The 25,711-nt window shown below is 39.2% G+C and overlaps 4 protein-coding genes across 4 annotated transcripts; 1 reads left to right on the top strand and 3 right to left on the bottom strand.

Moving 5' to 3' along the window:
* The first annotated feature begins 1,343 nt into the window (after positions 1-1,343).
* Positions 1,344-4,838, top strand: LOC102236020 (coagulation factor XI-like). Its single transcript, XM_014473609.2, has 9 exons — positions 1,344-1,453; positions 1,586-1,736; positions 2,010-2,119; positions 2,380-2,542; positions 3,063-3,181; positions 3,271-3,403; positions 3,520-3,626; positions 4,481-4,640; positions 4,716-4,838. The coding sequence occupies exons 1-9, from the start codon at positions 1,393-1,395 to the stop codon at positions 4,822-4,824; spliced, it is 1,113 nt and encodes a 370-aa protein (XP_014329095.1). The 5' UTR covers positions 1,344-1,392; the 3' UTR covers positions 4,825-4,838.
* Positions 4,839-7,780: 2,942 nt separating this feature from the next.
* Positions 7,781-11,589, bottom strand: LOC102235514 (plasma kallikrein-like). The gene is made up of 9 exons (XM_005811773.3): positions 11,478-11,589; positions 11,233-11,389; positions 10,455-10,564; positions 10,111-10,273; positions 8,873-8,991; positions 8,635-8,767; positions 8,432-8,538; positions 8,045-8,204; positions 7,781-7,939 (listed from the first exon to the last, which is right to left on the bottom strand). The coding sequence occupies exons 1-9, from the start codon at positions 11,536-11,538 to the stop codon at positions 7,834-7,836; spliced, it is 1,116 nt and encodes a 371-aa protein (XP_005811830.1). The 5' UTR covers positions 11,539-11,589; the 3' UTR covers positions 7,781-7,833.
* A 2,238-nt stretch (positions 11,590-13,827) lies between these two features.
* On the bottom strand, positions 13,828-16,146 carry LOC102235253 (glutathione S-transferase A-like). The gene is made up of 6 exons (XM_005811772.2): positions 15,912-16,146; positions 15,713-15,778; positions 15,393-15,498; positions 14,707-14,822; positions 14,267-14,352; positions 13,828-14,160 (listed from the first exon to the last, which is right to left on the bottom strand). Exons 1-6 carry the CDS (start codon positions 16,077-16,079, stop codon positions 14,031-14,033), a joined length of 672 nt encoding a protein of 223 aa, XP_005811829.1. The 5' UTR covers positions 16,080-16,146; the 3' UTR covers positions 13,828-14,030.
* A 3,336-nt stretch (positions 16,147-19,482) lies between these two features.
* LOC102234989 (glutathione S-transferase A-like) lies at positions 19,483-24,067 on the bottom strand. Its single transcript, XM_005811771.2, has 6 exons — positions 23,531-24,067; positions 22,394-22,459; positions 22,155-22,260; positions 21,389-21,507; positions 21,210-21,298; positions 19,483-21,097 (listed from the first exon to the last, which is right to left on the bottom strand). The coding sequence occupies exons 1-6, from the start codon at positions 23,696-23,698 to the stop codon at positions 20,965-20,967; spliced, it is 681 nt and encodes a 226-aa protein (XP_005811828.1). The 5' UTR covers positions 23,699-24,067; the 3' UTR covers positions 19,483-20,964.
* Between the last annotated feature and the right edge of the window lie 1,644 nt (positions 24,068-25,711).

The raw sequence follows: 25,711 nt of genomic DNA, 5'->3' as shown, positions 1-25,711 counted from the left end.
GTTTCACAATTCAGTAGTTGTTTTTGTTTTTGTAAGGAATTATCACACAGTTGCCTTTTATTGTCTGATTTTATCAAGCGCTAAAAACATCAACATGAGATTTTGTAACAATCAAAATGGTATCAAGCATTTCAAAAGCAGAAGAAGTAACTTCTGTGTAAACCAAATGAATCCTTGTCAGTAAAAACGTTGCATTTTTCAGTTGTGTGACTCTGACTCCACAGCTGTCCCTCAGCTGGTTGGCAAAACCTTTGTCCTGCTGAGTTACACATAGCAGATGAGATATGATCTGAAGATAAAGGAGGAAAACCTTTTGAATTTTTGTCCAGTGACATTAAAAGTTGTCCTAAAGTTTTCAGACGAGGTAGAAAAATCACCGAATAAATGGAAAAACAAAAACTGTGTCGTGGGGTTTTGAAAGAATTTCATACAGTTAAAAATAATCTCTAAAATATACATTAGAATGTCAGACAACCCTAAAGTGGACCTCAATGATTCTGTGTTTTTCTGTCCTCAGAGTTTATTTTGAGAATATCTAGTTTTTAACAACTCAAACTGTAGAAAAGGTGTTTATTTCTTCAACAGGATTATAGACAGTAAATTGATTTTTTTTTTTTTTTCATCAAAATGTTGACAGTGTTGGGTTCTCAGGCGTTTAGGTCATGTTACTTCACTGGTCAATAAGTAACCAGTGATTCTAAGGTCACTTATTGGTATTTTGGTGAGGTGAACAGGCGCCAAGTCTCTCTGGAAAATGAAATCAACATCTCAACGCTGCTTGTCATCAGCGAGAATCATCAAAAGCCAATTTTGCATTATAAAACCTTGAAAGAAAAACGTGCATCTCAGTGGTTTTTAATGACAGACAAACTGCAACGCAGTCCCTATTTTCTATCATTTCTAGTTTGTTTTGGTTGCTTATTCAATTCCTCTCCTTATCAGTGCTGAACTGGCAGCTTGCCCAGGCTGCAGCCTTCCTCCCAACCACTGACTGCTGACCCACAACCCCCTCACCATCAACATATTATGTCATGCCATCCTGTTCAATTAAACAAGGTCAGTCTGACCTATAACACCAGAGCAGGTCATGTAAGTTTTAGCATTTCTTAAAAGGTATACCATACGGGTGGGTAAATGATAAACTTAGTACATTCATCACAATTACAATCCAGGATTAGTTTGTTTTTTTTTTGTTGTGTTTTTTTTTGTGTGAAATTTTGGAATATAGTTGACATATTTTAGTTTTAAAATGATTTTGTTTGAGTTCTCAGACTCATCCACTGAGAGTTGCAAAACTGCCCTTTGCCCCGCCCGTGTTTAATAAATCTGTTACTTAACCATCTCTCGGATGAGAGCAGCCTCACTTTTTCTCTTTACCATCTGCAGAAGAAGATGGAGTCCCGTTGTGTGAGAGTTTTCCTGCTGTTGGCAGTCTGCCTTTCTTCAGGTCAAGGTAATGTACACTTTTTGCACACGGACATTGCGTTCCCCCGGACCCCCCAGAGGCGTGAATTATTTTTACTACTCCACTTTTTAAAAAAATTGCACATATAATCATCTTTTTTTTTCTCCCCAATTTCCTCAGCTTGTATTCAAGGTTTTCTGCAGAATGTGGATTTTCCCGGGTCAGACGTAGTAGACATGTACTCTCCGTCCGTGGAGCATTGCCAAGAGCTTTGCACCCAGCACCCATCGTGCCTCTTCTTCAGCTTCAATCGGCCTGACAAGTCTTCAGGGTACGAAGGGCGACGGCGGCAGTAAAAACACAAACAAAAGATTTCACCAAGACGCTGTGCAAAATGTAATATTAAAATAGCTTGAAATGCATAAATAAAAATTTTAAAAAAGCAAAAAAATGATTCAAAAGTTGACACAGGCTTTGGGAAGAAATATCTTTAGCTTACTATTTCATTTTACCAGAGAGCTGGCAAGAAAAATATGCTCTATAAAACACTCAAGTACTAAAAAAATATATTTAAAAACAATTTGTTTTCTTCTTCTCTTTTCAGGCGTTTTCGGTGCTACCTGAAATCAAGTTCTTCCGGACACCCACAGTCTCAGGTTTTACTGTTGGGCGTCTCTTCTGGCTATTCTCTCAAAGCCTGCGGTCTGGAGCCAAGTAAGTTCACTTAAATTTTACGAGGCTGTAGCTGTAAACCATTTGGTGTTGTATATATTGTTCCCATATTAATGTGGTGATGAAAATTAATTGTAAAAATGCTTATAGATTTTTTTTTCTACAAAACAAAACTCCTGAGTGAATATAATTGTAAAGCTGTGACTCTCTCTCACTTGTTTTCCCCTCGTCCCCCACAAAACCCATGCGTGTCTAGATTTCTCTAACGTTTATTGATCATATTTCTGTCGCCATGGTTCCAGCACCTTGTTTTCCTCAGGTTTTTGAGGACGCGGACTTCCACGGTGGGGATTACAGAACCTTATTCACTGTTAACTTTGAGGAGTGTCAGAGGGTTTGCACGCTTGATCCGGTGTGCCAGTTCTTTACGTTTGTAATGGGGAACTTCTCGTCCCCAGATGTCAGGTAAATCTGAACTACCCAAAAATATTAATGGTATTTTTGTTGTTGTTGTTGTTTATTTGTTTGGTATGGGTTCTGGCCAGAGCCAGAACCAGAAGACGTGAGAGGTCTGGAAGGTCGGTACGACAACAGCAGATCTTTGGTAGTGATGTTCACATAGCATATGGATTACGGAAATAATCAACCCGTCATGTCCTGAGTCTGGATCCTCCCATGTTCTTCCAACTACAGAAGCTTTTGGTCCCCTGGTACCTGTCTGCTGCTTTAGGAGTCACTAAGGACAACCAATCCCTAAAAGACTCAATCAGCTCAATGGCTTCCATTATCACTGGTGCTTAAGGTCCAAGACATAACACCGCAGCTACGATGATACAGTTACAAAATGTATCACCAAACCCTGGTCCTAGGATGGCCTGGTACACTCCTCAACCACCTTGAAACTGTTTGTCTTTTGTTTTTGTGTTAATCCAATGACCAGATCGGCTGTGCCTTTTAGAAAACGTTGTTGTTGCCTCTGTTCTAGGTACAAGTGCCACCTTAAATTCAGCTGGTACGTGCCCAGACCTGATGCTGTAGTGCTAAAGGCTGGAGTCATTTCTGGATTCTCCCAGAAATCACAACTCACTCAACACTTCGCCACAGGTACGCGGACGACTGGAGTGTCTCCGTGGCGATGCAATGCACATCGACATTTTTGCCTCCTTATTGCCTTTATTCTGTGCTTCGCGCAGTTTGTCGGAGCCATCTTTTTTCAAACACCGACTTGAGAGGAAATGACTTCCTGGAGTCACAAGCCGTCTCTCCCGAACATTGTCAGTTCCTGTGCTCCGTCCATCCACAATGCACCTATTTCTCTTTCAGCAGGTGGGGAGCGTGGGTCTGTCTAAGATATTTATAGATTATGGTTTTGATTTATTTTGATCCTTCGATTACTTTAGAGAAACTTGGACGGTTTTGTTTTGTTGTCTTATGCTTTACAGTAACGACTTCAGGTGTTTTCTGAAGAACAATCCAAACAGCATGGTGGCCAGAACGAAAAGCAACTTCACGTCAGGAATATCATCTCACCTCTGTCAGATTGACGAGAGTACGTTCAGCTGATCAACACGAAAGCCAGAACAGAACACACTTTCACCAGCAACGCCATTTAAAACACACCTGTCTTCATTTTGCTGTATTTGAATCGATGGCAGTTTTGCTGCCACAGAGACAAAAAGTGTCACATTAGTCTTCCCTTTCCGTCCAGTTGAATTGCTTTGTCTGTGAACAGTGCTACATAACTAAACTCTTCATCTGAGTTGGTTTGATTTTAATAGTGTTTAACATTAGAGTTCCTTAAAGCCAGCCCAAGACTTAAGCAAACCAAGCTGCTGCTTAGAGCCCCAAAACCAAAAGAGGTCTCCCATAAAGACTTGACTTTTTTAGATCTAACATGTGTATACTACTTTATTAAGAATGGGAATTAAATTAAATTTAATTTGCCAATTTCAGCGTTGAAAATTTGAAAGATTTTAAATGGTTTAATAATTGTATTTAAGCTCAAAAGAAAATAGCAAGAGTATTTTGTAAAAGTGCAAATATGATAATCGTCCCTGATTCTTGTTTTAATATACTTGCAAATCTGAAGCTATGAATTGAATCTCAGTTTGTTCACAACTATATTTGAGCAAATAGCCAATTATCAAAGGTTGATTTTTTTTTTTTATTAATCTCAGCCAATTAATTTACAGAGGCTGAAGCACTCTAGCTTACTTAATTTCCCTAATCTTCCACTTACAATCAAATTTAATGATATTATTTCAAAGTGTTAAGAGTTGAAATGCACTTCTTGTGCCAAACCTTCAGAACTATTTCCATTCTAGGAAGCTGCTGTTTTTCTCGACATGTCCCTGAAGTAGTTTGGCCTCAAAATCTAACCATAAAACCTACTTTCGCTGTCAGGCTGGGCTAAGCTGACCTACAAAGACATCGAGTTTCGCGGCTCTGACTTTAGGTCCGAGGTGGTGACCTGTGTGGACATCTGCCAGGAGAAGTGCACAGAGGACCCCAACTGTCAGTTCTACACCTACCACAACGGGAGCTTCTTCCACCCCGACCATCGGTACGGCGTCTCTAGTCATCAAATGTTCCTACCTGGCTGAGCGGCGATACATGTATTGTTGTTTTTGTGCTGCAGGCACCGCTGCTACATGAAGCGAGTCATCACCATGCCTACGCCTTCCCAAGTTAAGAAAGTGGACAATGTCAAGTCTGGCTTCACCTTGAGGAACTGTAGAAGTGCATAAAAGTCTCAGGATTTAAAAAAAAAAAAAATCTAAAGCTCTGTTTGCATGTGACAGAATTCGTCTGTTGACTTCAAGCAAATATTTACAGATTTTTTTTTTTCCTGTGTTTTTGTGTATGCAAAAAGTTACAGAAAAAATTTAATTAAACTATCCAGCAGTGGTTTGGGTTTAACTTTTCTTACAAAAGAACATTCGACAGGCCAGGCATATTTTACACCTTGTTCTCTACGTGACAGTGTTCCGCGGTGGAACAGTATTTTATCAGCGTAGAACCAAACAGCTGAAAGTTGAGGTTGTCATTCATTTTTTAAAACACATTTATAGTATTAAAAAAAATCCAAATCCCAGTTGATATTTATTAAATACCTGAAGATATAACTGACCTTTAATCTGAGATGGAGAATTAGAAATCATGCTGCACATTTTACATAAATCCCATGAAGAGCTCTCCACACAGTTCAGTAAGCTGGAATAGCTTATCCATTTAACTACACCTTTGATACCTGCAGTATTGACTGTTAGGTCTGGGCCGGACCATAAAATTGCAAAGGATTCAATTGAATTCAATTGAATTGGTTAAAACCTAAGAGTTACTAATACCTGAGATGTTTCACAAGAGCTCAAAGTAAATGGATTTCATGACTTATTAGGAAAGTGTAAGAATAAAATAACAATATGCGAACTTCTCGGCAGCAGACACAATAGAACAGACAGAGAGCCTCGCTTGAGATCCAACATGGTGTAATTTAAGTTTAGCTCATTTTAAACAGGGACAATGCACCACTAGCTAGTTTCCGTCAGTAGTCCCTGAGCAGATGAGTTAGCAAAACAAAATACGATGAAATACCACATATACACTATATATAAAGGTCATGACATGACAACAATATAAACAGAACTAAATGTCAAGCTTCTGTTCTCTAATCACTAATGCCAAGATTACAGTTTTTACTTTTCTTGGTCCAAGCAAAAACAGATTAGCCTTGTCAATGCAGTCTTGAATCCATAGACTTCTTATGCTTTGAAATACCACACTAACACTTACATAAATACAAGTTTACTTTGACTAAATCTGTGACTCTACAATGACATTTAAAGTGACTTTTCAAAAGTAAGGTTATGAACCTTCGATAAGGTGCCCGTTATCAAATTAGTTTAATTCCTATAACACAAAATGGGATTTTAGCACAAGACTGGATTAATAAAATCTTCACATGGCACAACATTTTGTGAATAGTAATTGAAAAGGTCAAAAAAAAAAAAAAAAGGAATCCGGATCAATAAACAGAACATAAGTAACAGAAGAATCAACAGAAAGACACGAGTTCACACAGAACATCATTAATCAACAACCCAAAATCACACAAATTTAAGGCTGCAATGCGGTTATTGCTTTCTAAAACTAACTGAGCACAAAGATGAGATCCCAAGTTAACTTTGAATTCCTCCTTTCATAAAACAGTGCAGTTGCATGATGGGAAGTGCTGAAGGGCAAAAGACATGGAGGTTGTTATTCAGTAACCTCTTCTTTCTGTCTGGGATGGACCGTTGACCCGTCGCCAGTCTGTCACCCCCTGCCTGCAATGCCCACCTGGCTGCAGTGACATTTCAACATGTCCATTCAAATCAGATAACACAAGTCAATGTGACCAATATGAGATGGAACACTGTTTTGTTGGTTTTAGACTATGCCTGTTTAAATGAACAGCTTCTCAGCACATTATAATTATCAGACAAGCAAACGTTTTTCAAAATTTGGACTTGGTTTCCGTTCCGCCTCATTGGCTGCACTAGCAAGACCATAAGGGAATTTTTCCGGCCTCTTGGATTGACAGGAGACCCGGCAGGTTGCAAAAATGCCCTTTGACTTAATTTGACCTGATATTTATCCTTTACTTGTGGATATGCCTGGATCAGATATAAGACATCTGTTCTCTCCGACTGCCAGCTTCTTCACCTGTTTTTTTTTTTTACTTCTGTATGTATTCAGTTGGCGTTATTCTATCTTTAGACATTTACATACATAGAGAAAACGTTATGGAATTTGGATAAATGTTATAAGGACTGGCTGCTTAACTGGTCTACCAAATTGCACCAATATCCCAATGATGACTTACCTGGAATGTTATAGAGGAACTCAGAACTGTATCGCAATTATTTTGGTGGGTTTACGCTCCATTTCAGCAGTTCAGAAAAAACAAAAAACGTCATGCGACAATGGGAGGACTTGCTGTAACATCGTAATTTTGTTACAGCAATGTTCATATTGGGGAATGAAAAGTGGCAAACTCATGGAATGAAAAAAATCATCACAGGACTCGTATCTTACCAATGGGGAGGAGATTTATTTAGCAGATCTGAATAAATGATGTGCTAAATCATTTAGCACATCAACACATTCAGTAGTTGCAACAGAACTTCCAAGATCTTACAAAATGCATGAAATCTTCCAACTTTTAATGGTTGTAAAACTTTTATAGGACGTAACACATATTGGCATATATTTGGAAATTTCAGCCAATGGTGTCCCTTCCCTTGATTTGTTGTTTTGGCTCAATTTATAATGACTGGATATTTCCACAGCTAGGGGATGTGAAAACGGCCTATGTGACTTTTTGAATTATTATTTTCTTATCTATCCAAACTTAGACTTTTGCATCCAACTGATCTTACTGAAGCACGCAAACATCCTTTTGAAGTAAGCTGGTAGGAAAGATGTATTTGGAAAACTATTATAACCCATTTCCTGACTAAAACTGCACAAACATCGTAACTATTCTCTAAAAGTTGCTAACCTTTTCACAATCAGTCTTGTTAAAAATGTGCCAAGAAATCAAAACAAAATCTTTAGCAAAAAAAAAAAAAAATATATATATATATATATATATATATATATATATATATATATATATATATATGTATATATATCTTTGTCTGAAGGTAACAAAAAATTTCCATCAAAAGAAAATTAAAGTTTATTTCTGAAAGCTTTCTGTCTTTTTAAACAAGTTATTTTCTGCAGTCCCTCAGGCTGAAGCCAGACACAACATTGGCCAGTTTGGAAACTTTGGGAGGAGCCGGCATGGTGATGACCCTCTTCAGAAAGCAGCGACGCCTGCAGCAGTGACAACAGGGAATATCGGTTCAGCGACAAAGTGGCAACATTAGTGGATTTCTACCTGAATTTCAATAAAGCTGTTTGGGATGAGGAACACTGTACCACTCTGCACGGTCAGAGAAGCTTTCATCGACGTAGGCGTAGAACTGGCAGCTGGGATCCTCGTCACATTTCGACTGACAGAGCTCCGCCGTATCCATCAGCTCGAATCGAATGTCGGAGCCACGGAAATCCACACCTTCATAGCTCTGCTTGACCCACGCTGGTAGGAAAGACGTATTTGGTCAAATCTCTGATGTTAGAATAACATCTGAGTCTAGAACGGGCACAGTTATGGGAGCATTAGTAATCAACCAACTAAACTTGACGTAACTCAAAGACCTCCAACGTTCATTTCAGCTTTGGACTTTGCTTCAATACGTCTCTGCTGATGAGCAGAGAGCAGAAAGTGTGTTCTGTTCAGTGTTTGCGTCGATTCATGGTACGTACTGTCATCAAGCTGACAGAAGTGTGCCGGTATGCCTGACGTGACTCCGTCTTTTGGTTTAGCTGCCAAGTCGTTGAGGTTGTTCTTCAAATGGCATTTGAAGTCATCGCTGCGGAATCGCAAACATTTAGAAAGGTTTTAGACGTGTTACGTCGCAGCTGGACCGACCAATCAGAACAGCTACGATAAATGAATCGTTTACTACCTGCTGTAGGAGAAGTAGGTGCACTTTGGATGAGCCGAACACAGGACTTGACAGTGTTCAACGGAAACAGACTTCTCCTGCTCAAGGTCGCTTCCCGGGATGTCGGTGTTTGCAAAAAACTGGTTCTGACATGCTGCGAATTTAACAAAAAAAGAAAATAATTCAACAACATGAAAATGAAAAACAATAAAACACCAGCGTTTTAGCTCTTGATATATATATATATATTTTTTTTTACGTGTGTCAAGTTCTTGAGTCTGTTGGGCTTTTTGGGCAAATCCAGATGTGACTCCAGCCTTTTTTTCCACAATAGGAGTCCGTGGGACACTCCAGCTAAACTTAAGGTGGCACTTGAATCTAGAAGCAAAGAAAACAGGCATTTAAATGGCAGAGCCAAGATGTTCGGAGGCCCCGCTGCGTGATTTCTTGAGTGGAACACATTACAAGGAATTTAAGCAATCGTCAGAAACTTATTAACATAAAAACAAATGCTCAGCACGAGCAATGCAGGGCTACTGCCATTGAGAGACTCATTGTCTTCCGTGGACATGAAAAAAATGTGGAAGCGACCTGGGTCATGGCGCCGCAAATACCTCTAAACACAAGCAGTTCCAGTAAGTTGAAGAAAGTGCAGCTTTGTTTTTGCTTCAGACTCATTCAGCAGTTGACCACTCTGATGAAATTACCAAGGTTATGTAGTATTTTCTTCTTTCACACGTTAACTAAAACACAAACGTTTGCACCTCCGTACTCATTAATTCTCCTTAGTGATGACTTTTAGTGCTTTTGTGGACTTTTGCTTGTTTTGGTAAAAGCCTGTATTTAGCTATAGAAAACTTAGTTTGCAGCGAGGTCATTCCCATTGTAATTAAACCATTGCAATATGGCAGCAAATGTTTACCACCAATCTATATTTAATGATTGTTTAATGAATATTCTACACAGAAGCAGTTTGCTTCTACGACTGATTACAAGCTAGTTTTGCAAATTTAGTAAAAACCCAAGTTTTCACGATATCATCGATTTCTACTTATTTTGGATTCTGCTTGTCTTCAAATTTGTCTCTGATTGGTTCCGAACTACTACTGATCTACTGCAGGTAGTGGACAGTTCGCTTTGTTTATTACCTTTCAACTGAACTTCACTTTAGAAATGTTAAACTAATGTTGAGCTTTAAACTAATGTTTAAAAAAAAAATCACATCAATGTATGAGCATCAGCCACTGCCCTTCATTTTAAACTTTAGCACGCCCTCTAGTGGTTGAGATTACATTACAGTTCTCATGCGTGCCACACTTCAACTTGTTGGGCAAAAAAACATTTGAAGTTCAATTTTGTATCTCTTTTTTTATTTATTGTTTCAGTCAGGTTCGCAACAGCAGATGTTTCATTGCTGAGTGTTTTCTTTCACATCACTTTGTTTCTACTGAAGGTCTTGCACTCTACACCTTTAACGAGAAGACAATTAACTTTTACCTGAAGTTTTGGCCTGTGAACTCCCCTTTTAAAAAAGTAAAGAACTGACACCCAGGATCCTGTGTGCAGACTCTCTGGCACTCCTGGTAGTCAGGCGTGAACAAGGCTCTGTAGTCTGCGCCAAGAAAGTCCACGTCCTGGAAGACCTGCGAAAAACAAGGCCCTGGCAGAAACCAGAGAATATTCAAGAAGCCATGGTTAGCATAGACAAGCCTCCCGGTCAAGTCCTCTCCTAATTTTGCTGAAAATCTTAATAAAATGTTGCTGGGTTTTTTTTGTTTGTTTTTTTTTTTTTGTCCTGAGCATGAAATAATAATTTGTAATTTTTCAGCGTGAGAGCCTACTTGGGTCTGGATTGCAGGACTTGAGAGAAAAGCCAGAGGTGACGCCCAAAAGAGGAGCTTGGGAAGATGGCTGCCCGGAGGGGGTGGATTTGAGGAAGCAGGAAAAGTGCCTGAAGAGAATAAAGGGTGTGTGTGTGTGTGGGTGCGTGTGTGTGTGTGGGTGTGTTTGTGTGAGGGGGGGAGGGGGGTAAATAGCAGCATCATCATCGTTAATCATCATCAACTTCATTAAAGACACAAATATATTGAAAATAAAATACAATGCAAATTAAATAAAAATCATCATCAACTTTATTAAAAACACAAGTATATATATATATATATATATATATATATATATATATATATATATATATATATATATATATATATATATATATATATATATATATATATATAAATTTTAATGTAAAGGAATAATTTTAAAAAGATACTAATCACAAATGTAAGTCACAGATTTGCAAAAAGGCCTAAACCACCACTGGTTCAATATTATGGACTTAAACATGAAATATCTTAAATATTGGTAACATTTAAGTACAGTTGCAGATAAAACAGATAAGCTTTTGTACACTAGAAAAGTTAATAACTCCTTTTTTTCTAACATCTTTAAATGCAATCATATTTCTTTCATCTGAATTTTATCATTTTTAAAATTCCATTTATTTTACAATTATGTATTTACTTTTGACTGTTGTTTTTTTTTTTCTTCTCTGGGCCAATTCTCATTGAAACTCTTCCTCTCTTAAACCATCATTTTAGTAAGTGTGTGTCCCACCTGTTGTCTCTGGTCCAGTCGGACCTGATGAAGGTGAAGAAGAGGCAGGCGGGGTGCTGAGTGCACAGCTGCTGACAGTGCTCCACGCTAGGAGACTGGAGAGACGCTATGTCTGATCCGGGAAAGTCCACGTTCTCCAGAAGTTCACTAGGGCACGCTGAAGGGAAGAGAAGTCAAAAGTGTACATGTGATAAACAAATGGCATAGACATTCTGGAAATAACTAAGTCATTTTTAGTGTGCTACCTTTACTGAAGGAAAAGCTGCTGGCCAGCAGAAGGCCCACCAGAATCGAACAGCTGCCCATCTTCTTCTGCGGACGCGGCGCTGAGCTCCCTCTGCTTTTTAAGAGAACTGGTTCTGCAAATGCCAAGCCAAAGGACAAGTTTACAGAGAAGTCAAAGGACAAGTTACCTCACAGCCTGTTTACGCAGCTGGATTGTGTCACGTTTCAGACACAATCTGTGTCGGTTTCGAAACTGTTTGGAGTTTTCCTGCGTGCTGAAAAAGTCAAGCTCCTTTTTTTCAGAGATAAAGATGCAGTAGAATTTTGTTAAAATTGAAATATAACACATTCCTTTACAATTTTGCACTACTTTGTCTTGACTTGTTCATGCAACAAAAAATCCCCCCTCAAAAAGCAGCAAAGGTTGCAGCAACATGAAAGTCCAAATGGATTTTAAATCTAGAAAGCTGTTTAAGTGATCTTTTGTCACCAAGATGGATCTTTATGTTGGAATGGAGTTGAAGTACATCACAAACAAACTTCAGCTCCATTTCGCAGACAAACAGTTTCAGTTTTTTAAAACCGTCAACAAAGAAAGTTACTTTTTGATCAAAGAGAAGAAAAGGGTTATGAATCATAAATAAAACTAAAAGACTGATCCCAGCCAACGTCATTTCGCACTTTCTGAAGGTTTTATTCTACTTTTAAATCCATAAATCCAGAACTTTATTAATAATAAATCAATATCCTCCACCTTTCAGGCTCTTAAATTGCTCGTCTTTGTAACGAAACCACTTCCGCCGTGCCTTTTTATGGATTCTTCTTGGTCATTATCGTCCTGAATTTGTATTTTTATTAAAAGCCAAAATTTCTGTGTGCTTTTAAACTACGTATTTCATAATGAAAAGTAAAAAAAAAATAAAAAAAAGTATATCATTAATAGGGAGTTTTTCGTGACATCCTTCTCTCCAACGCTCCTTTCTCTGCAAAAGACCAATGTGTCCTACAGGGGGCGACACCTGCTCAATGGATCCAGAATCAGTGCCTTGAGAAAACCGTCAACCTGAATATAAATTCCTCCCTCAGCATTACGACTTTTGCAGTTGGGTTCAGCTGTTATGTGATGATAAGCTTGTTTTTGAGAAATGGAGCATGTAATAAGCTTTTCACATCGGCACTGGCCGAGTTACACAGTCACATCTTCTTGTATCAAACATTGCCACGTTTCAACCTCAAACTGCTGTATTTTTTTTTTCCAATTGAAGAAGCACATGGACGAACCTTTCACTTGATTCTCCTAAGCTGTTACATAACAACCAGATTGTGTTCAGCAAATAGAGCAAGGCTTCGTGTAAATGATTCACTTTTTTATGTTCCCCTTGGCGGAGGAACACAGCCTTATCTTCTGGTGGCAATCCTGCATAGGGCGATGATGTTGACTCATTTGCTGATCTCATTGCCAGCCACCGTTTTTTCTGCTTTAGACAGAATCTAGTTCAATTAACACTTGTGTCAAAAATAAATCCTTCGATTAATAATTTACAGGGGATTTCAAACAGTGTACAAACCATAGTAACAAAGTAAAACAATAATAAATCGTTCTCACTTGAAATGGAGCTTATCTACGGCTTACAGGATTGCTTGACACGATTTGATCAAACGCAAAAGTTCTCCAAATGCGTCAGTTTCTATTGACAGCTCTTGGTCCTCAGTCCTCTTCATCAGATTTAGAGCTGGACTCTTGCTAGGCCTCTAAAAATCTTCCAATTTTCTTCATGTGAAGTCATTGTTTTGCTGATTTGAAAGCATACCCGCAGTATCCTTACCGTGAGACTAGAAATAATGAAACGACTCTCTATCCGAGTCTTTCTCGTAGATAACTGGGGGTTTTCAATTAACACTATTTAGTGTTATGTGTTTTCCACGCACAAACGGCCATTTTATAGCACAATGAAGTAACTATGAAGTAAATTCAGTTGTTAGGAAAAAATACTATATGTATCAAATGTGATTTAAAGGAAAACTTTGAGTTTAACGCTTTGAAATTGGGCCCGTGTCGCTTTAAAAACTCCTAATCTTTCTGAAACTCCGCCTTCAGGAAGTCATCACATAATGGCTCCTCTGTTAACGCTTTAACGTTTTTTTTTTTACCAGCTTTTCACTGAGAAGTAGCTCCTATAATGAGCGGTTCCAAAAGGCGTTTGCTAATTGCCGCTGGCTAGTTTGAAGGAGCTGAGTGGGGGAGTCGTGGGTCGGGGCTGCTCGTCCTCTTCCAAAACCTGGCAATAAATGGATACATCTCATTCATAAATCGACCTGGAGAAAAGCTAATGCGAGCGTCACAATTAGAATGATGAAACGGAGACCGACTCATTTCAGTTGTATTTATTTTGTTGGTCACAGCACCGAACACACACATCTTTATAGGAAATTACATACAAATGGTATCAGGCAAGCACCTAGCAGTGAAAGAAAAGTGTTTGTCTGGTTTTTGTTTAACATGTAAACCTCTACAGTAGTGCAGCAGAAGATGTAGCTTCATAGTAAATGCAAAGGGAACATTTGTTTCCAGCTTAAAGGTTCTTCAGTGTATCCATTCCTGGACTGTCCTTCCAGTTGGAAGGCCAGGTGTTCTTGACGCTGGGTCTGTCCTTCACAGTGTTGTGGTAAGCTGCCAGTTTAGGGAAGTGCTCCTCATTCAGGCTGCAGATCATTTAAAACGAAAAGGGATTTAATGTCACCGTTTCCTTCAGCTCATTTTTTTTTTTCATTCAGTTTGAAGCGATTTGGAATAATTTCGCCCGCTTACCCAAAGCGGAAGAGGAAAGCGACCACTGGGAAGACGATGACATCGGCCAGAGAAAAGCTCTTTCCTGCAAGGTAAGGACCCGTTGTCTAGAAGAACATAAAGCAAAAATGTTTTTAACTGCATACCTTTACATCACTTATATCCTGACAGTCAGACATGAGGACTAACACCGCAGCCGGTGCTGGTCAGTGTGTCTTGATATAAAATCCAATCACAGCTAGGTGTTTGGTAGCAAAAAAAGGTGACATGTCAGGAGTAGTCGTGTTTTTTTAAATGTCCCGAGACAAGCAACGACAAAGAGTCCACAGAATACCTCATGTTCTTTTTTGCACGAGTTTCTAATAAGGCATTCCAGTCTTAACCGTACCAAAGGAAAAACAAAAAGTAAAAGGTAATAACGAACGCCAAACCAAAAGATTTTTGCAGGACGTCTTGCTTACCTGCATGTAGCCCTCCCAGATTTTGATCTCGTCCTTCAGTCCCTCGGCGTTCCTCTTCTTGGCGGAGTCGTGCCTCTCGTTCTCGGGGACGAAGCGGTCGTAGAAGAGGGATTGTTCTGATGGGAGAAAAACATGCAATCAGCGAGAGCGACTTCCCGGTGTGGCAAACATCAACCCCCATGATTGCTGCCATTTCCTTGCGTGCAACATAGATCGGGATCGGTCAGGAGTGTCACGGAAAGAGACGAGGAAAAGGCATGCAGTGAATCTCCTTGTCACTTATCTGTTATTTCCTTGCCCTGTGAAATGGGGTCAAACATCTTGTGGCTTCATCTGTGGACGCCAGCTATCATGTGATCCTCTGTGGGATTAACATTAAGATTTTTGACGTGACCTCATTTGCTCTATTAGCTCGCACAAGGTGTGTGTTTTGTTTTGAACAAATCGGGTCCTCGTGAGGAAGGAGGGAACATCTGATGCAACGTCACTCCCTCCTCAGGAGGCCCGCTGAAGAAGTGACAACTCTCAGCGGGTTTTAAGGTTGCAGACATGGTGCTTGACGTTGCCAGGTGCAAAAGTCCCACAAGGTGGACCTCAGGGTGTCAGAGTAAGGTGTTTATCCTTGTCCTTAAATGCACAATAAAAGTGAAATGCTTTGAATTCCTTGGGCGTCAGGGCCAGCTTACTTATTTTGTCGAAGAGCGATAGCCCCTCAAACATGCGCTGGTACATCAGTGCAACTTCGGCTTTGTTTTCGGGCGTCAGCTTGTTGCCTTGGTTCTTGAACTGCTCCTGTTGTCGGAGACACAAGGAGAAAAAAAGAGCATAAGTTATGAGCAACAAGTTATGAGGGAGGCTCTGGTTTCAGCTCCCTCTGTGGTGTAAGGTGTCTCTTTGTCTGCAAGACAGCGCTGAATGGAATGGGGAAAAGCGTCCCTCACCCTTGTTTCCTCTTGTTAACTCTTTGGAGGCCCATGACTGCATAAAACTTTAACTGGGTTCTCACCTCCAGGTACAGGCAAGCACCGTAGGACTCGTTCAGGGTGATGTTTCCATGTTTGAAGGCAGGAAGCTTCAAGACAGAGAGCATAATGTTTAAAGTCAAAGAACTTTCTGCAGGCCAGCACTCTATGTATTAGTGAGTGCGTCAAAAAATTTTTTTTTTTACAATTTTTGTGTCGCAGAATTGAATGACCTGAACCTACCTGACCCCTGGGATTGATGGCGAGGACGTCCTTCCCCTTGTGCTCCCCCTTTTCAAAGGACAGCTGTTTGCTGTTGTAGCCCTGCAGGCCCTTCTCCTCCAGGGCGATCATGACCCTCCAACAGGGAGGAGAGCCGGAGCCCCACAGCAGAGTCATGTCCTTGGCCATTGTTGCAGGGTGAGAGGTCGTTTCCCGGCAGCGAGACGAGGGAGAGAATGAGGAGTGAGTCTGGAAGTCTCCCCACGCCTGTTTTTATAACAGCCTCCAGCCTTCCACAACCGGATTGGTGGACCTGAGTCCCAACCCATGTTTGTGATATTGCCAAAGATAAGCGACTCTAGGCAGCTAAGACAGCCAACGATTCGTTTAAACATGTTGAACTGCTTTATTTTGCGACCCTAGACAACAGGGTATTGCAGCCAAAGTCCATTTCCATTTCATTTTTACTATGTCTGAGAATGCGTGTTATTGCTCCAGTTGATTGCACCGAGGTTGCTTCCGATGGCATGCAAGGAGGAGGGGAATTATCTTGGTTTGAGCTGCAGCTCTTTATTTCTTCTGATTAACCCTTATGGTAAAAAGAAAAGAAAAGAAAAAGGTTTAAAAGCAAAAGACAAACAAGTAAAATTGCACACATGGGCTGCATGCTAACAAAAACCTGCAGAAATAATAATGGCTGGAGTTTATTTTTTTATGTTTTTGTCCCAGGGTGCAGTTGCTTTTCCTGCTGCAAGGGTGTATCCTCCTGCAACAAGACTGGACTACTTACTAGGCTTTTTGAAAACTCATTGTGACTCAGCACTTCTCATTCACCCCTGCACAAACCAAATAGAAAGCAGCTGGCCTCGGCCACCGTCGCATTCCTGCAGCGATAAAGCAAAGCAGTTAGATTTTATCATGTAAAATTGTTGTGACAGTCTGCATACTTTTTAGTGGGGTAAAATGAAACACATTTTCAGTAGCAGAAATGATGCAAGCGTAAAAAAGTTAAAAGATAGTGAACGAATTGGCAGAATCCCAGCCCATTTCTAAAACTTTTGCAACAAAATGAGTTCAATTCTAATTCGTTGTCACGGAGCTAATCTGCTTTTTACTCCGGTGTTCAAAAGTAAGGTTGATTTGGTGTTTAGAGATTAACACATAGACAAAATGGTGAAAAAAAAAAGAGGGGGAAAAAAATCACTTTTGATTCTTTTCTGCAGCAGCGAAAACTAAACGTTTTCCCTGCAGTTAAACTGCAGAGAGAGGTTGAAAAATACTTGATTTAAAGTTTGGGTCTGTAAATCTACTTTGTGCTCAAACGTTGACGTTCATCTTGAGCTAGTGTTCACTTTCATATTTAGTATTTAATGCTTATTTCTGTCATTTACTTCTGAACCATATCTCACAGTGACTGATACTTAAAATGCTTTTTTGTCTAGCATTTAATATCCTCCAAAACCCCCTTTTTTTGTGGGCCTGATTGGCAACAGAGACGACTTCATATTTCTAGAAAACTCTCGCCAAACCAAATGACAACAAACAGCTGCTTGTTTCGCCCTCTAGTTACAAGCTGCAGAAAACAACGGGTGAAGATTCTTGAAATGTGACTTCCTGGAAAGAAAGAAAGGAAAAAAAAAAGCTAAAGGCAAAATCACAAGAAAAACCTGAGATTTGTGAGGAATGAGTTGGCGCATGCTTCCCCTCTCTCATCACTAAGAGACAAATATTGTATCTGTACCTTCATCACTATGCTGGCTCTGCCTAACAAGCCCTCTTGAGTATTTTGCTGTGCAGGGATGACAAGGCTCTTTTCTCTTTCTTTTTTTTTTTTTTTTTGATTTTCACCTGCACAACGAAGCAAAAATATTTTGGTCTTGCGCGAACGCACCCAAGTCAAGGTGAGCAGGTTGAAGCACATGTGGGCCTTTTGTGAAAGCTGCAGACAAAGGAAAACAGAATGGCTTTTCCCCTCCAACCTTTTGCAAAGTTCATCTATCATTCATTGTCCGTGTTTGTTTACTGCAAGTTTGATTATTTGACTTGTCATTGACGGCTTTTATCGTTCTGTGTACAAAGGGCAGCCATAAACGGGAATAGAGTGTTTTGTGCGCCTCCCTGCATAAACAGGGGATGAGTGGATGGATGAGTAAAGTTCATAATGTTCTCCTGTGCACACAGAAAGCTTTAGTGTTACGCACTATAACCACTGAGTTATGAGTGTTTTATCAAAGTTTTGGATTAAGTTTTTATTGTATTAATGAGGCTTTTATTTTAGAGCATCGCCAAGGCACAGAGAGGCCCTCAACGGGAATAGCTGCGTAAGCAATTTTTGTTTTCTGCATTTAATACTTTGTTTCCACTTTATTAGTTAGCTAATGTTCAATTAAATTATCATTTTTTCCCCCCTGGTAAATCACATCAGTTTCTGACCCAGATGACAAAAAGACTGATTTTAATTTTCCTTCTTTTAGAGACTTTTCGAGGCAAAACAAAACAGTATTATAGAAAAATGAGCTGTGTGTGTGTGTGTGTGTGTGGGTGTGCGTGTGTGTGTGCGTGTGTGTGTGTGTGTGTGCGTGTGTGTGTGTGTGTGTGTGTGTGTGTGTGTGTGGAGTGAAAAATGTTCACCTAATAAAAACAACCAGACAGAGATGGCTACAATACTGCGGCACAGTTTATATTCACCCTCACACCTGATTATGTGGAGAAAAGTGAGACTTGCACAGTAACTGCATGGACCTCTAACATGAAATGTTCTTCTGGCACTGAATGGTGACCTCTATTGGCCTCAGAGTAACAATGCTGGTCAGAACTGGAGCAGAAAATGCACACCACAGAACATTTTTAATCTGTCCCATCGGGCACCACTCTTATTTCTCCTCTCGAAATAGATTCTCGAATGTCATGTTGTTATTCTTTGGCATCGTTTGACTGTTTATTCATTTTTTTTTTAATCTATTTCATCATATCTCGTCATCCTGTAGACAAAAGAAATCTGCATAACTATCGTGAGTTAGCTGCTCTGTCTACCTAAATGGAAAGGTTGTAAAAAAAAAAAAAAAAAAAAATTGACCCGTGCTCTTTAAGTTGTAAAATGCAATAAGATAAAAAAAGTACTTAGACGTAATTAGAGTAGATAGGCTCAATCCAAACCCTAATAAATTAACTGTAAATAGCCCCACTGTTAACTTTCGAACTTTGAAGGTTTTCTTTTGTTTGTGTACAAAGTAATAAAGAGTAAAAATGTTTCCTTGAGATATGCCTCCATGTGTGGACAGTTGGAAAACATGCCGTCGAAGCCAGCTAAATTGTTTTTTAAAGTGACCCAGAATGGCTTGTAGCAAATGTCATTCAAAAAGACTCAATAGTGCAAAGTCATGACAACACATGAGATTTGCGCAGGTCAATTTAGTTTCCTGCACAAACATTCAAATGATGAGGCACAGAAGCCATGCTGTCCAGGCTGACACCCACTCTGCAACCTGTCTGACCAGAAATACCAGTTTCTCACACGCGACAGTCGCTGGGAGCTCCTTCCTGAACTCCTGCTTCTTCTTTTTTTTGGCCACCGGATGGACCAGCTTACCAATTTGATTGTTTGGCAAATATTAAATTTATTGTTATGACTTTAAATCACATCGTCTTTGCAAATATAGATTCGTACAGAAGAAAAAAAGAGATTTCTATCGTGTGTCACAGCAATAAAAACATATATTAATACAAAAATGTGGTCTTAATGAAAAGCATGTTTAATACCCGCTTAGAGGTCGTTTTGATCCTCATCGGAACGCATGTCAACACATTAGTCTAAATATTTCTGTCGAGGCGATTGGTATCACATTCCCACCAGATGTCAGCAACAATCATAGTAATCCACATATAAAAAAAGAAATGAACGCAAATTTGTCCATAAATTAACCAATAAAGTGGAACGGTATAGAAAATAAGTAACAAGCACATGAAGAAAAAGACGTGGAAAAATCAAAGAAAGTGAAGAAACCAGTCGATTTCGTTATTTAGAAACAAAACCAATATGCTACGTGAAACCAATATCAGCTGGTTTAATATTAACTGATGGCCTATATACAGGTTTCTCATTACCAAAGTATTGCATAGAGTGGTGTGATGGTAAAGCAAATAGATGTTCACAAGAAAAGCCTTGCTGTTTCTGATACTCTGATTGTTGGAACAGATGGAGTCATACAACCAGAAAATAACAGGTGCAGGCACTCCCATGAAAACACAGTGATGCATGAACACTGGCCAAGAAAAGAAAAAATGTTACAGCTTGTTAAATGTTTGCTGTAGAAGTGAAATATTAAAAGGATTTCATTTAGTGCATTTGCAGTCATACTGACATGGAGACATTATAGTCTTATAGCAACTGATACTTCATTTCTTTGAAAAATCTGTCTGGCTAGCTAGCTTCATATCCAGCTAGCTATTTAAATCACATCGCTAGATTTATGTAAAGCTAGCTAGCCAGGTATAAAGCTAGCTAGCAAGATATAACGCTTGCTGCATAGTAGCTAGCTAGTCAGCTGTCTAGCTACTGTGTGTGTGTGTGTATGTGTGTGTGTGTGGTGTGAAAAATGTTCACCTAATAAAAACAACCAGCTAGCTACAAATCTACCTAGCAAGCGTTATAGCTACCTAGCTATCTGTTAGTCTTTGTACTTGTATTATTCTTATAACAAAAACACAAATTGTGATTTAACACCAATCATCCATTTTAGAATGCAGACCGTCTTAAGAAAATGTTCTATCATTTCTGCATCTGCTGTCTAAAAGGCATTTTTGCTGTTATCCTCCAAAAACCACATGACCTGCAGCCCAGTAGAATCTGTGGTAGTGATAACTTTGGTTGGATTATTTCAGATTTATTTGAAAGAAATCCAAACAGTAGCTACACTCATTAGAAAAGTTCACACACATTTATTATAAGGAATATCCAATCATGTTACAAGATTGTCGAAACAGCTGCAATTTTTGAGGGAAAGGATTTATGCCGTTACAAAAAGAAAACACATATAAAATGGTATTTTCGTGGTCTGACTGAAATATTTCTTTGTCAGATGTCATTCAGGGTGTCTTGACCCTTGGTGTTCTCCAGCCAATGGGGAGGCCAGCTGGCCTTGACGCTCGGCCTCTCCCTCAGCAGAGCGTAGTACTCTGCCAGTCTGGGGTAACGCTTTTCAGACAACCTACAGAAAAACAAGTGGAAAACTCTTGAAACTGTACATGCTTTGATTAACTGCTGATCAAAACATACAAAAGAAGAGCTAAATGCAAACGTCACTTGTTTTTCTCACTCACCCAAATCTAAAAAGAGTGGCAACGGTTGGAAAAACGACTACATCTGCGAGCGTGAAAGACTTCCCTGCCAGGTTAGAGCCAGAACCCGTCTAGAAAAGAAAGAAGAGAGTTTGTACAGCAGATGAGAATATGTTACGGATTCTTCAGATAGTTTGTGTTCTTGAGCTGCGTTCACACGCCTTGTGCAGGAAGCCCTCCCAGAGTTTGAGCTCCGTGCTCAGAGCCTCTTTGCGTCTCTTCACAGCTGAGGCAAGCCTCTCGCCTTCGGGGACGTAGTACTCGTAGAAAATAACTGCAGCTGGAAAGATGAAAAAATGTGCTGATTTTTCAAATAAACACCTTGGACTTAAAAAAAAAAAAAAGAGATTGATATCTTAGAAATGGTAGCATTTTAAAGTATGGCATGGGATTTCAATAAGGAAATTGCCTTAACAAAAAAGAAAAGGGTTTGAAACCAGGACTCAACTTATTATGAGTTATCCTACTACAGGTAAACAATTAATTTCTGACAACTCTTTATTCAAAACAATCCTGAACTAACCCTATAGGTAGGGAGAGAAGCATGTGGCTGTTCTGAGACTTGTAGCTGATTCTCCCCTGTGGTGTCTGCATAGTTACAGCAAAATGATGCAACAGAAACATTACTGAAGCAACAGCAAAGAACAGCTTTTCTACTTAGAAGCAGAGAAGCTAGCAAAAATGTTCTAGCTGTGGTACATAAGTAAAAAAAATAAAAGTACAGCTGAGATTGATTGTTTTTTTCTGTTTTACAAGCTAGCATTGGCACAAGCGGCTACCTGCTACAGGAAACAACAACAACAACAAAAACTGCAGTTTCTGGACTCTTTATTCTGCAGATAAATATTGTGGAGAGTGTGTTTAGCAGCTTTAAAACCAAGGGTAAAAAGATTTAGGCAAATGCTTCATTCTGACTGCTTTTCTTACTCAGTTTGTCGTAGAAAGTGAGGCCCTCAAACATGCGCTGGTACATCAGGGCTTGTTCTTCAGTGCTGCCTGGGATCAGTTTCGTTCCCTGAGACTTAAACTGGCTCTGGCAAAAACGGAGAAAAAAAACAAAACATATGTCACATTAAATGCTCACCATGTTGAGTTGTCCTCGGTCAGTGTACACATCTGTGTTTGTTTCAGATTCAGGCTTTAGTTGACGAAGTGGCCCCCCTCACCTCCAGGTAAAAACAGGCTGCGTAGGATTCGTTGACAATTACGTCTCCATGTTTAAAAGACGGCACCTAAAAGAAGGATTTTTAAAATTCATTTTCAAATAAAAAACAAACGGAATACATGTTTATTTACAAACAACATAAACTATAAATTTTCAGCTTATTTGCTTTTAACTTTACTCACATACATCATTTTTACACCTGTTTTAATAATTTGTCTTGATTTTAGGTCATTATTCATACAGCACAGTGAAAAATTACTTTTTTATTGACATCTGTTCTGCTTTTCTTGCAACAATTAAATGTTTCAACTCGTCGCTAATTTCGGACAAAAATACAGTTTCCAAATTTCAAAAGAAGACACACAAGCCAACATTACTGTGTGTGAAAAACTAACTTTTGGAAAAATATTTTGTGGTGTGAATAAGCAAAGTGTAACTTTGCAGAAGGTCCAGGTATCTCTGGTGTGACATTGACCAATTTTCTTTTTTCTTTTTTTTTTTTAGAAAAAGTCAAACATGAGGGTGTTAGTGTGATGATTTGGGTCAGCTTTGCTGTATGGATGGCTACATTTGACGAATCCACGACATGAATGCTGCTCTTTCAAGTGGCCTAATCAAAGTACAGACTTGAATCACGTAAGGTGCTACAGCAGAACCTTAAAAACACTTTCAAATTTAAACTACTTTGTAAAGAAGAGTGGACTTAAATATCTCCTTTTTGTCTGTTTGAAATAAATAAATAAATAAGCTGTTTTTGTCTGATATTATAATTTGCTTCATCATTTGAAACATGTAAAAAAATTTAAAAAAAAAAGCCAAAACGGTAGGTAGTACTTTTTGTAGCACTGTAATTTGATTTTGTGATCCACTGTTGGCAAAGAAATTCAATTTATTCATTATTTGACATCGAAGTATAAAATGTTGATTTAGAATAAGCTTAGAACTGAAAGCTAGTAATTCATCCATTATTCAGGGAAGCGACCTGCAACAACTACTCTCTGCTGAATCATTAACACACACTGTTATGTGACCTTCCCGACCTCCACATGCAGCACTGACTCAGGCGCACCTCCATCTGCATACAAAGACACCTGCTGCTGGCCAAACATCTTGCTCATGAATGTGCTTTTCTCCCTACCTGACCCCTTGGATTGACGTTAAACACTTCCTGAGACTTGATCTCCTCTTTGTCGAAGGACAGCAGTCTGCTGTTGTAGCCCTGCAGCTTCTTCTCCTCCAGGGCGATCATGACCCTCCAGCAGGGAGGCGAGCCGGAGCCCCACAGCAGAGTCATGCTCTTGGCCATAGCTTCAGAGAGAGCTGCTACATCTAACAGAATGGATGTAAGCAAATGCCCTGTCCAGAGCGGTTTGTTTCTTTCAGTCTACTACCGGATTGGAGGGTTTGAAAACGTCTCATCCAATCATCAACGATGACCGACGCAGCAAACGTGTGAAAGGATTGACAAACCCCTCCGTTCGTTAGGCCAAACGATCGCGTTCGCCCGACGCATGCTCTTGAAGTTCTTTGATGTCGGGTGAACTTTGAACAAAAACCCAAAGATAAAGCCAGCAGTAAAAGTTTATTGTTGTGTGATGAAAATCACTCTGTTGTAGACACACGATAAAATTACTATTACCGCTCAGTAGCCTGCCATTGTAGGGTTATCCAAACAACAGGTTATTTTCTACGGCTGGATGACTAAAGTCAATATTGTAAAAAAAAAAAAAAAAACTAGAAGGAAATAGAACAATTCTCTAGCATTAACTTTGTCTTGTTAATGGCTAAACAAGACAAAGTTAGTGATATAAACTTTCCAGCTCGAATTTGAGCACATAAAATGAAAATTTACTTGGCAAGTGGTGCCAAAGTCCGGAGAACAGCATCCTGGGAGACCTACCAGACCAGCACCCAACCCAGGTATTTAAAAGTTGTTGTTTTTACCGATATCCTAATCCACCTGCCATTCAGCCCATGATGAATGACTGTTTGTTACAAAATTATAATCTGAAAATTAAAGTAGAGGTTGTCTTTCCTAAGTGTCCCCAGAACAGACTACTTTTATATTGTGTGGAATGCAGCAACAGTGAAAGGAAGAGGCTGAAAGTCTCACGTATCTAAATAAACAGTCTTTGCTGTATTTGTGAGGGTTTAGCTGCATCAAAGTGTCATTTCAAGGAAGTTCTCTCCCATCATGCAAATACCATTAGCCGTTTTTCTTACAATGTGCCGTTTGGCCCCCAAAAGTAACTTTAAATTAATGCAGTTTTTATGAATGGCAGGGAAGATAAAACATTGATACACTATGTGTCAATCAGTTAAAATATGTAAAAATAAAGCTATGCCTGCAGAAAACAAGTAGTATAAAATGGAAAATGAGCTTAAGGGTCATTTTTTGGTGGTGTGTTCAATTGTTGAGCTGAAGTTAGAAAAGTCTTAAACACCTTTACAACTACCAAGCACAACCAAACTCATGTCGAGCATCTGTGGGTATTGATTATACTGCAGCTCTTACTTTGAAATACAGTCACTAGGTTCAACATTTCGAGAATTTATTGCCCATACAAGCATTTAACAACATACAGCGCTTGTTATTTTTGCAATCTCTCATACCTCACTGTCATCAAGCTCTCAATTTGGAGAAAAAGTCAAGTGGAATATTTTACACCTGTTTTTATCTAATGATATTTGTTTAATAACTTGGGTTATTGAGTTTACTTCAGGATTCACCTGAGCCGATACAGAAACTGGCCGCTTCCTTTCTGAAGTAAAAGTCAGAGTTTGGAGTTGCTCCCTTCGAGCTTTTTTTTTTTTTTTTTTGTCGTTTCTTATCTATGTCCTTTCTATAAGATCTAGCGTCTACCTGTACCTAATAAGAACGTTGTGTATCTGTAAAACATCTGCTTTCTGTTTCAAAGACACACAATGTTTGAACCTCAGTTTAAAAAAAACAAAAAGCAGTTTGGAAACTACTTGTTCTGCTTTAAAAACCGGTGAAAAAGCCGGTTTCTGCTATTCTTGCACACCAAACGTTGCACATCAACTGGCAACTAGTTGTGCCACCCTGGGAAAATCCATCTGACATCATTTGAAATAACCGGAGTTGACTAAGTACGGTGAAGTTTTTTTTCTCTATATGTTCATTAAAAAAAAATGAATCTGATCTCGATCAAGCTTGCAATTTATTGTGTAATTTTCCACTTCAAAATGCCAACATAATGTAGATGAGCGAGTTTTCAAACTCGCTCATCTACATTTTTGAACTATTTAATCCAGGAACGTGTCAAGTTCCACTAACCAGAAGACACAATGCAGACGT

This window comes from Xiphophorus maculatus, chromosome 13, assembly GCF_002775205.1.
Source record: "Xiphophorus maculatus strain JP 163 A chromosome 13, X_maculatus-5.0-male, whole genome shotgun sequence".
NCBI classification, from domain to species: domain Eukaryota; kingdom Metazoa; phylum Chordata; class Actinopteri; order Cyprinodontiformes; family Poeciliidae; genus Xiphophorus; species Xiphophorus maculatus.
The sequence above is the reverse complement of the archived record's forward strand: the minus strand, read 5'-3'. Positions and strand labels throughout refer to the sequence as shown.

Bases quoted from the DNA above. Each gene is read 5' to 3' on its own strand.
- LOC102236020 (XM_014473609.2), top strand. From the start codon at position 1,393: ATGGAGTCCCGTTGTGTGAGAGTTTTCCTGCTGTTGGCAGTCTGCCTT. The intron at 2,543-3,062 runs GTAAATCTGAAC...CCTCTGTTCTAG, and splicing joins TTCTCGTCCCCAGATGTCAG to GTACAAGTGCCACCTTAAAT. The intron at 3,182-3,270 runs GTACGCGGACGA...TGCTTCGCGCAG, and splicing joins CACTCAACACTTCGCCACAG to TTTGTCGGAGCCATCTTTTT.
- LOC102235514 (XM_005811773.3), bottom strand. From the start codon at position 11,538: ATGGGCAGCTGTTCGATTCTGGTGGGCCTTCTGCTGGCCAGCAGCTTT. The intron at 11,390-11,477 runs GTAGCACACTAA...TCTTCCCTTCAG, and splicing joins CAGCTTTTCCTTCAGTAAAG to CGTGCCCTAGTGAACTTCTG. The intron at 10,565-11,232 runs GTGGGACACACA...TATTCTCTTCAG, and splicing joins GACTGGACCAGAGACAACAG to GCACTTTTCCTGCTTCCTCA.
- LOC102235253 (XM_005811772.2), bottom strand. From the start codon at position 16,079: ATGGCCAAGGACATGACTCTGCTGTGGGGCTCCGGCTCTCCTCCCTGT. The intron at 15,499-15,712 runs GTGAGAACCCAG...CTCCGACAACAG, and splicing joins GTGCTTGCCTGTACCTGGAG to GAGCAGTTCAAGAACCAAGG. The intron at 14,161-14,266 runs GTAAGCGGGCGA...AATGATCTGCAG, and splicing joins GCTTTCCTCTTCCGCTTTGG to CCTGAATGAGGAGCACTTCC.
- LOC102234989 (XM_005811771.2), bottom strand. From the start codon at position 23,698: ATGGCCAAGAGCATGACTCTGCTGTGGGGCTCCGGCTCGCCTCCCTGC. The intron at 22,261-22,393 runs GTGAGGGGGGCC...CGTTTTTGCCAG, and splicing joins CAGCCTGTTTTTACCTGGAG to AGCCAGTTTAAGTCTCAGGG. The intron at 21,098-21,209 runs GTGAGTGAGAAA...GTTTTTCTGTAG, and splicing joins GCCACTCTTTTTAGATTTGG to GTTGTCTGAAAAGCGTTACC.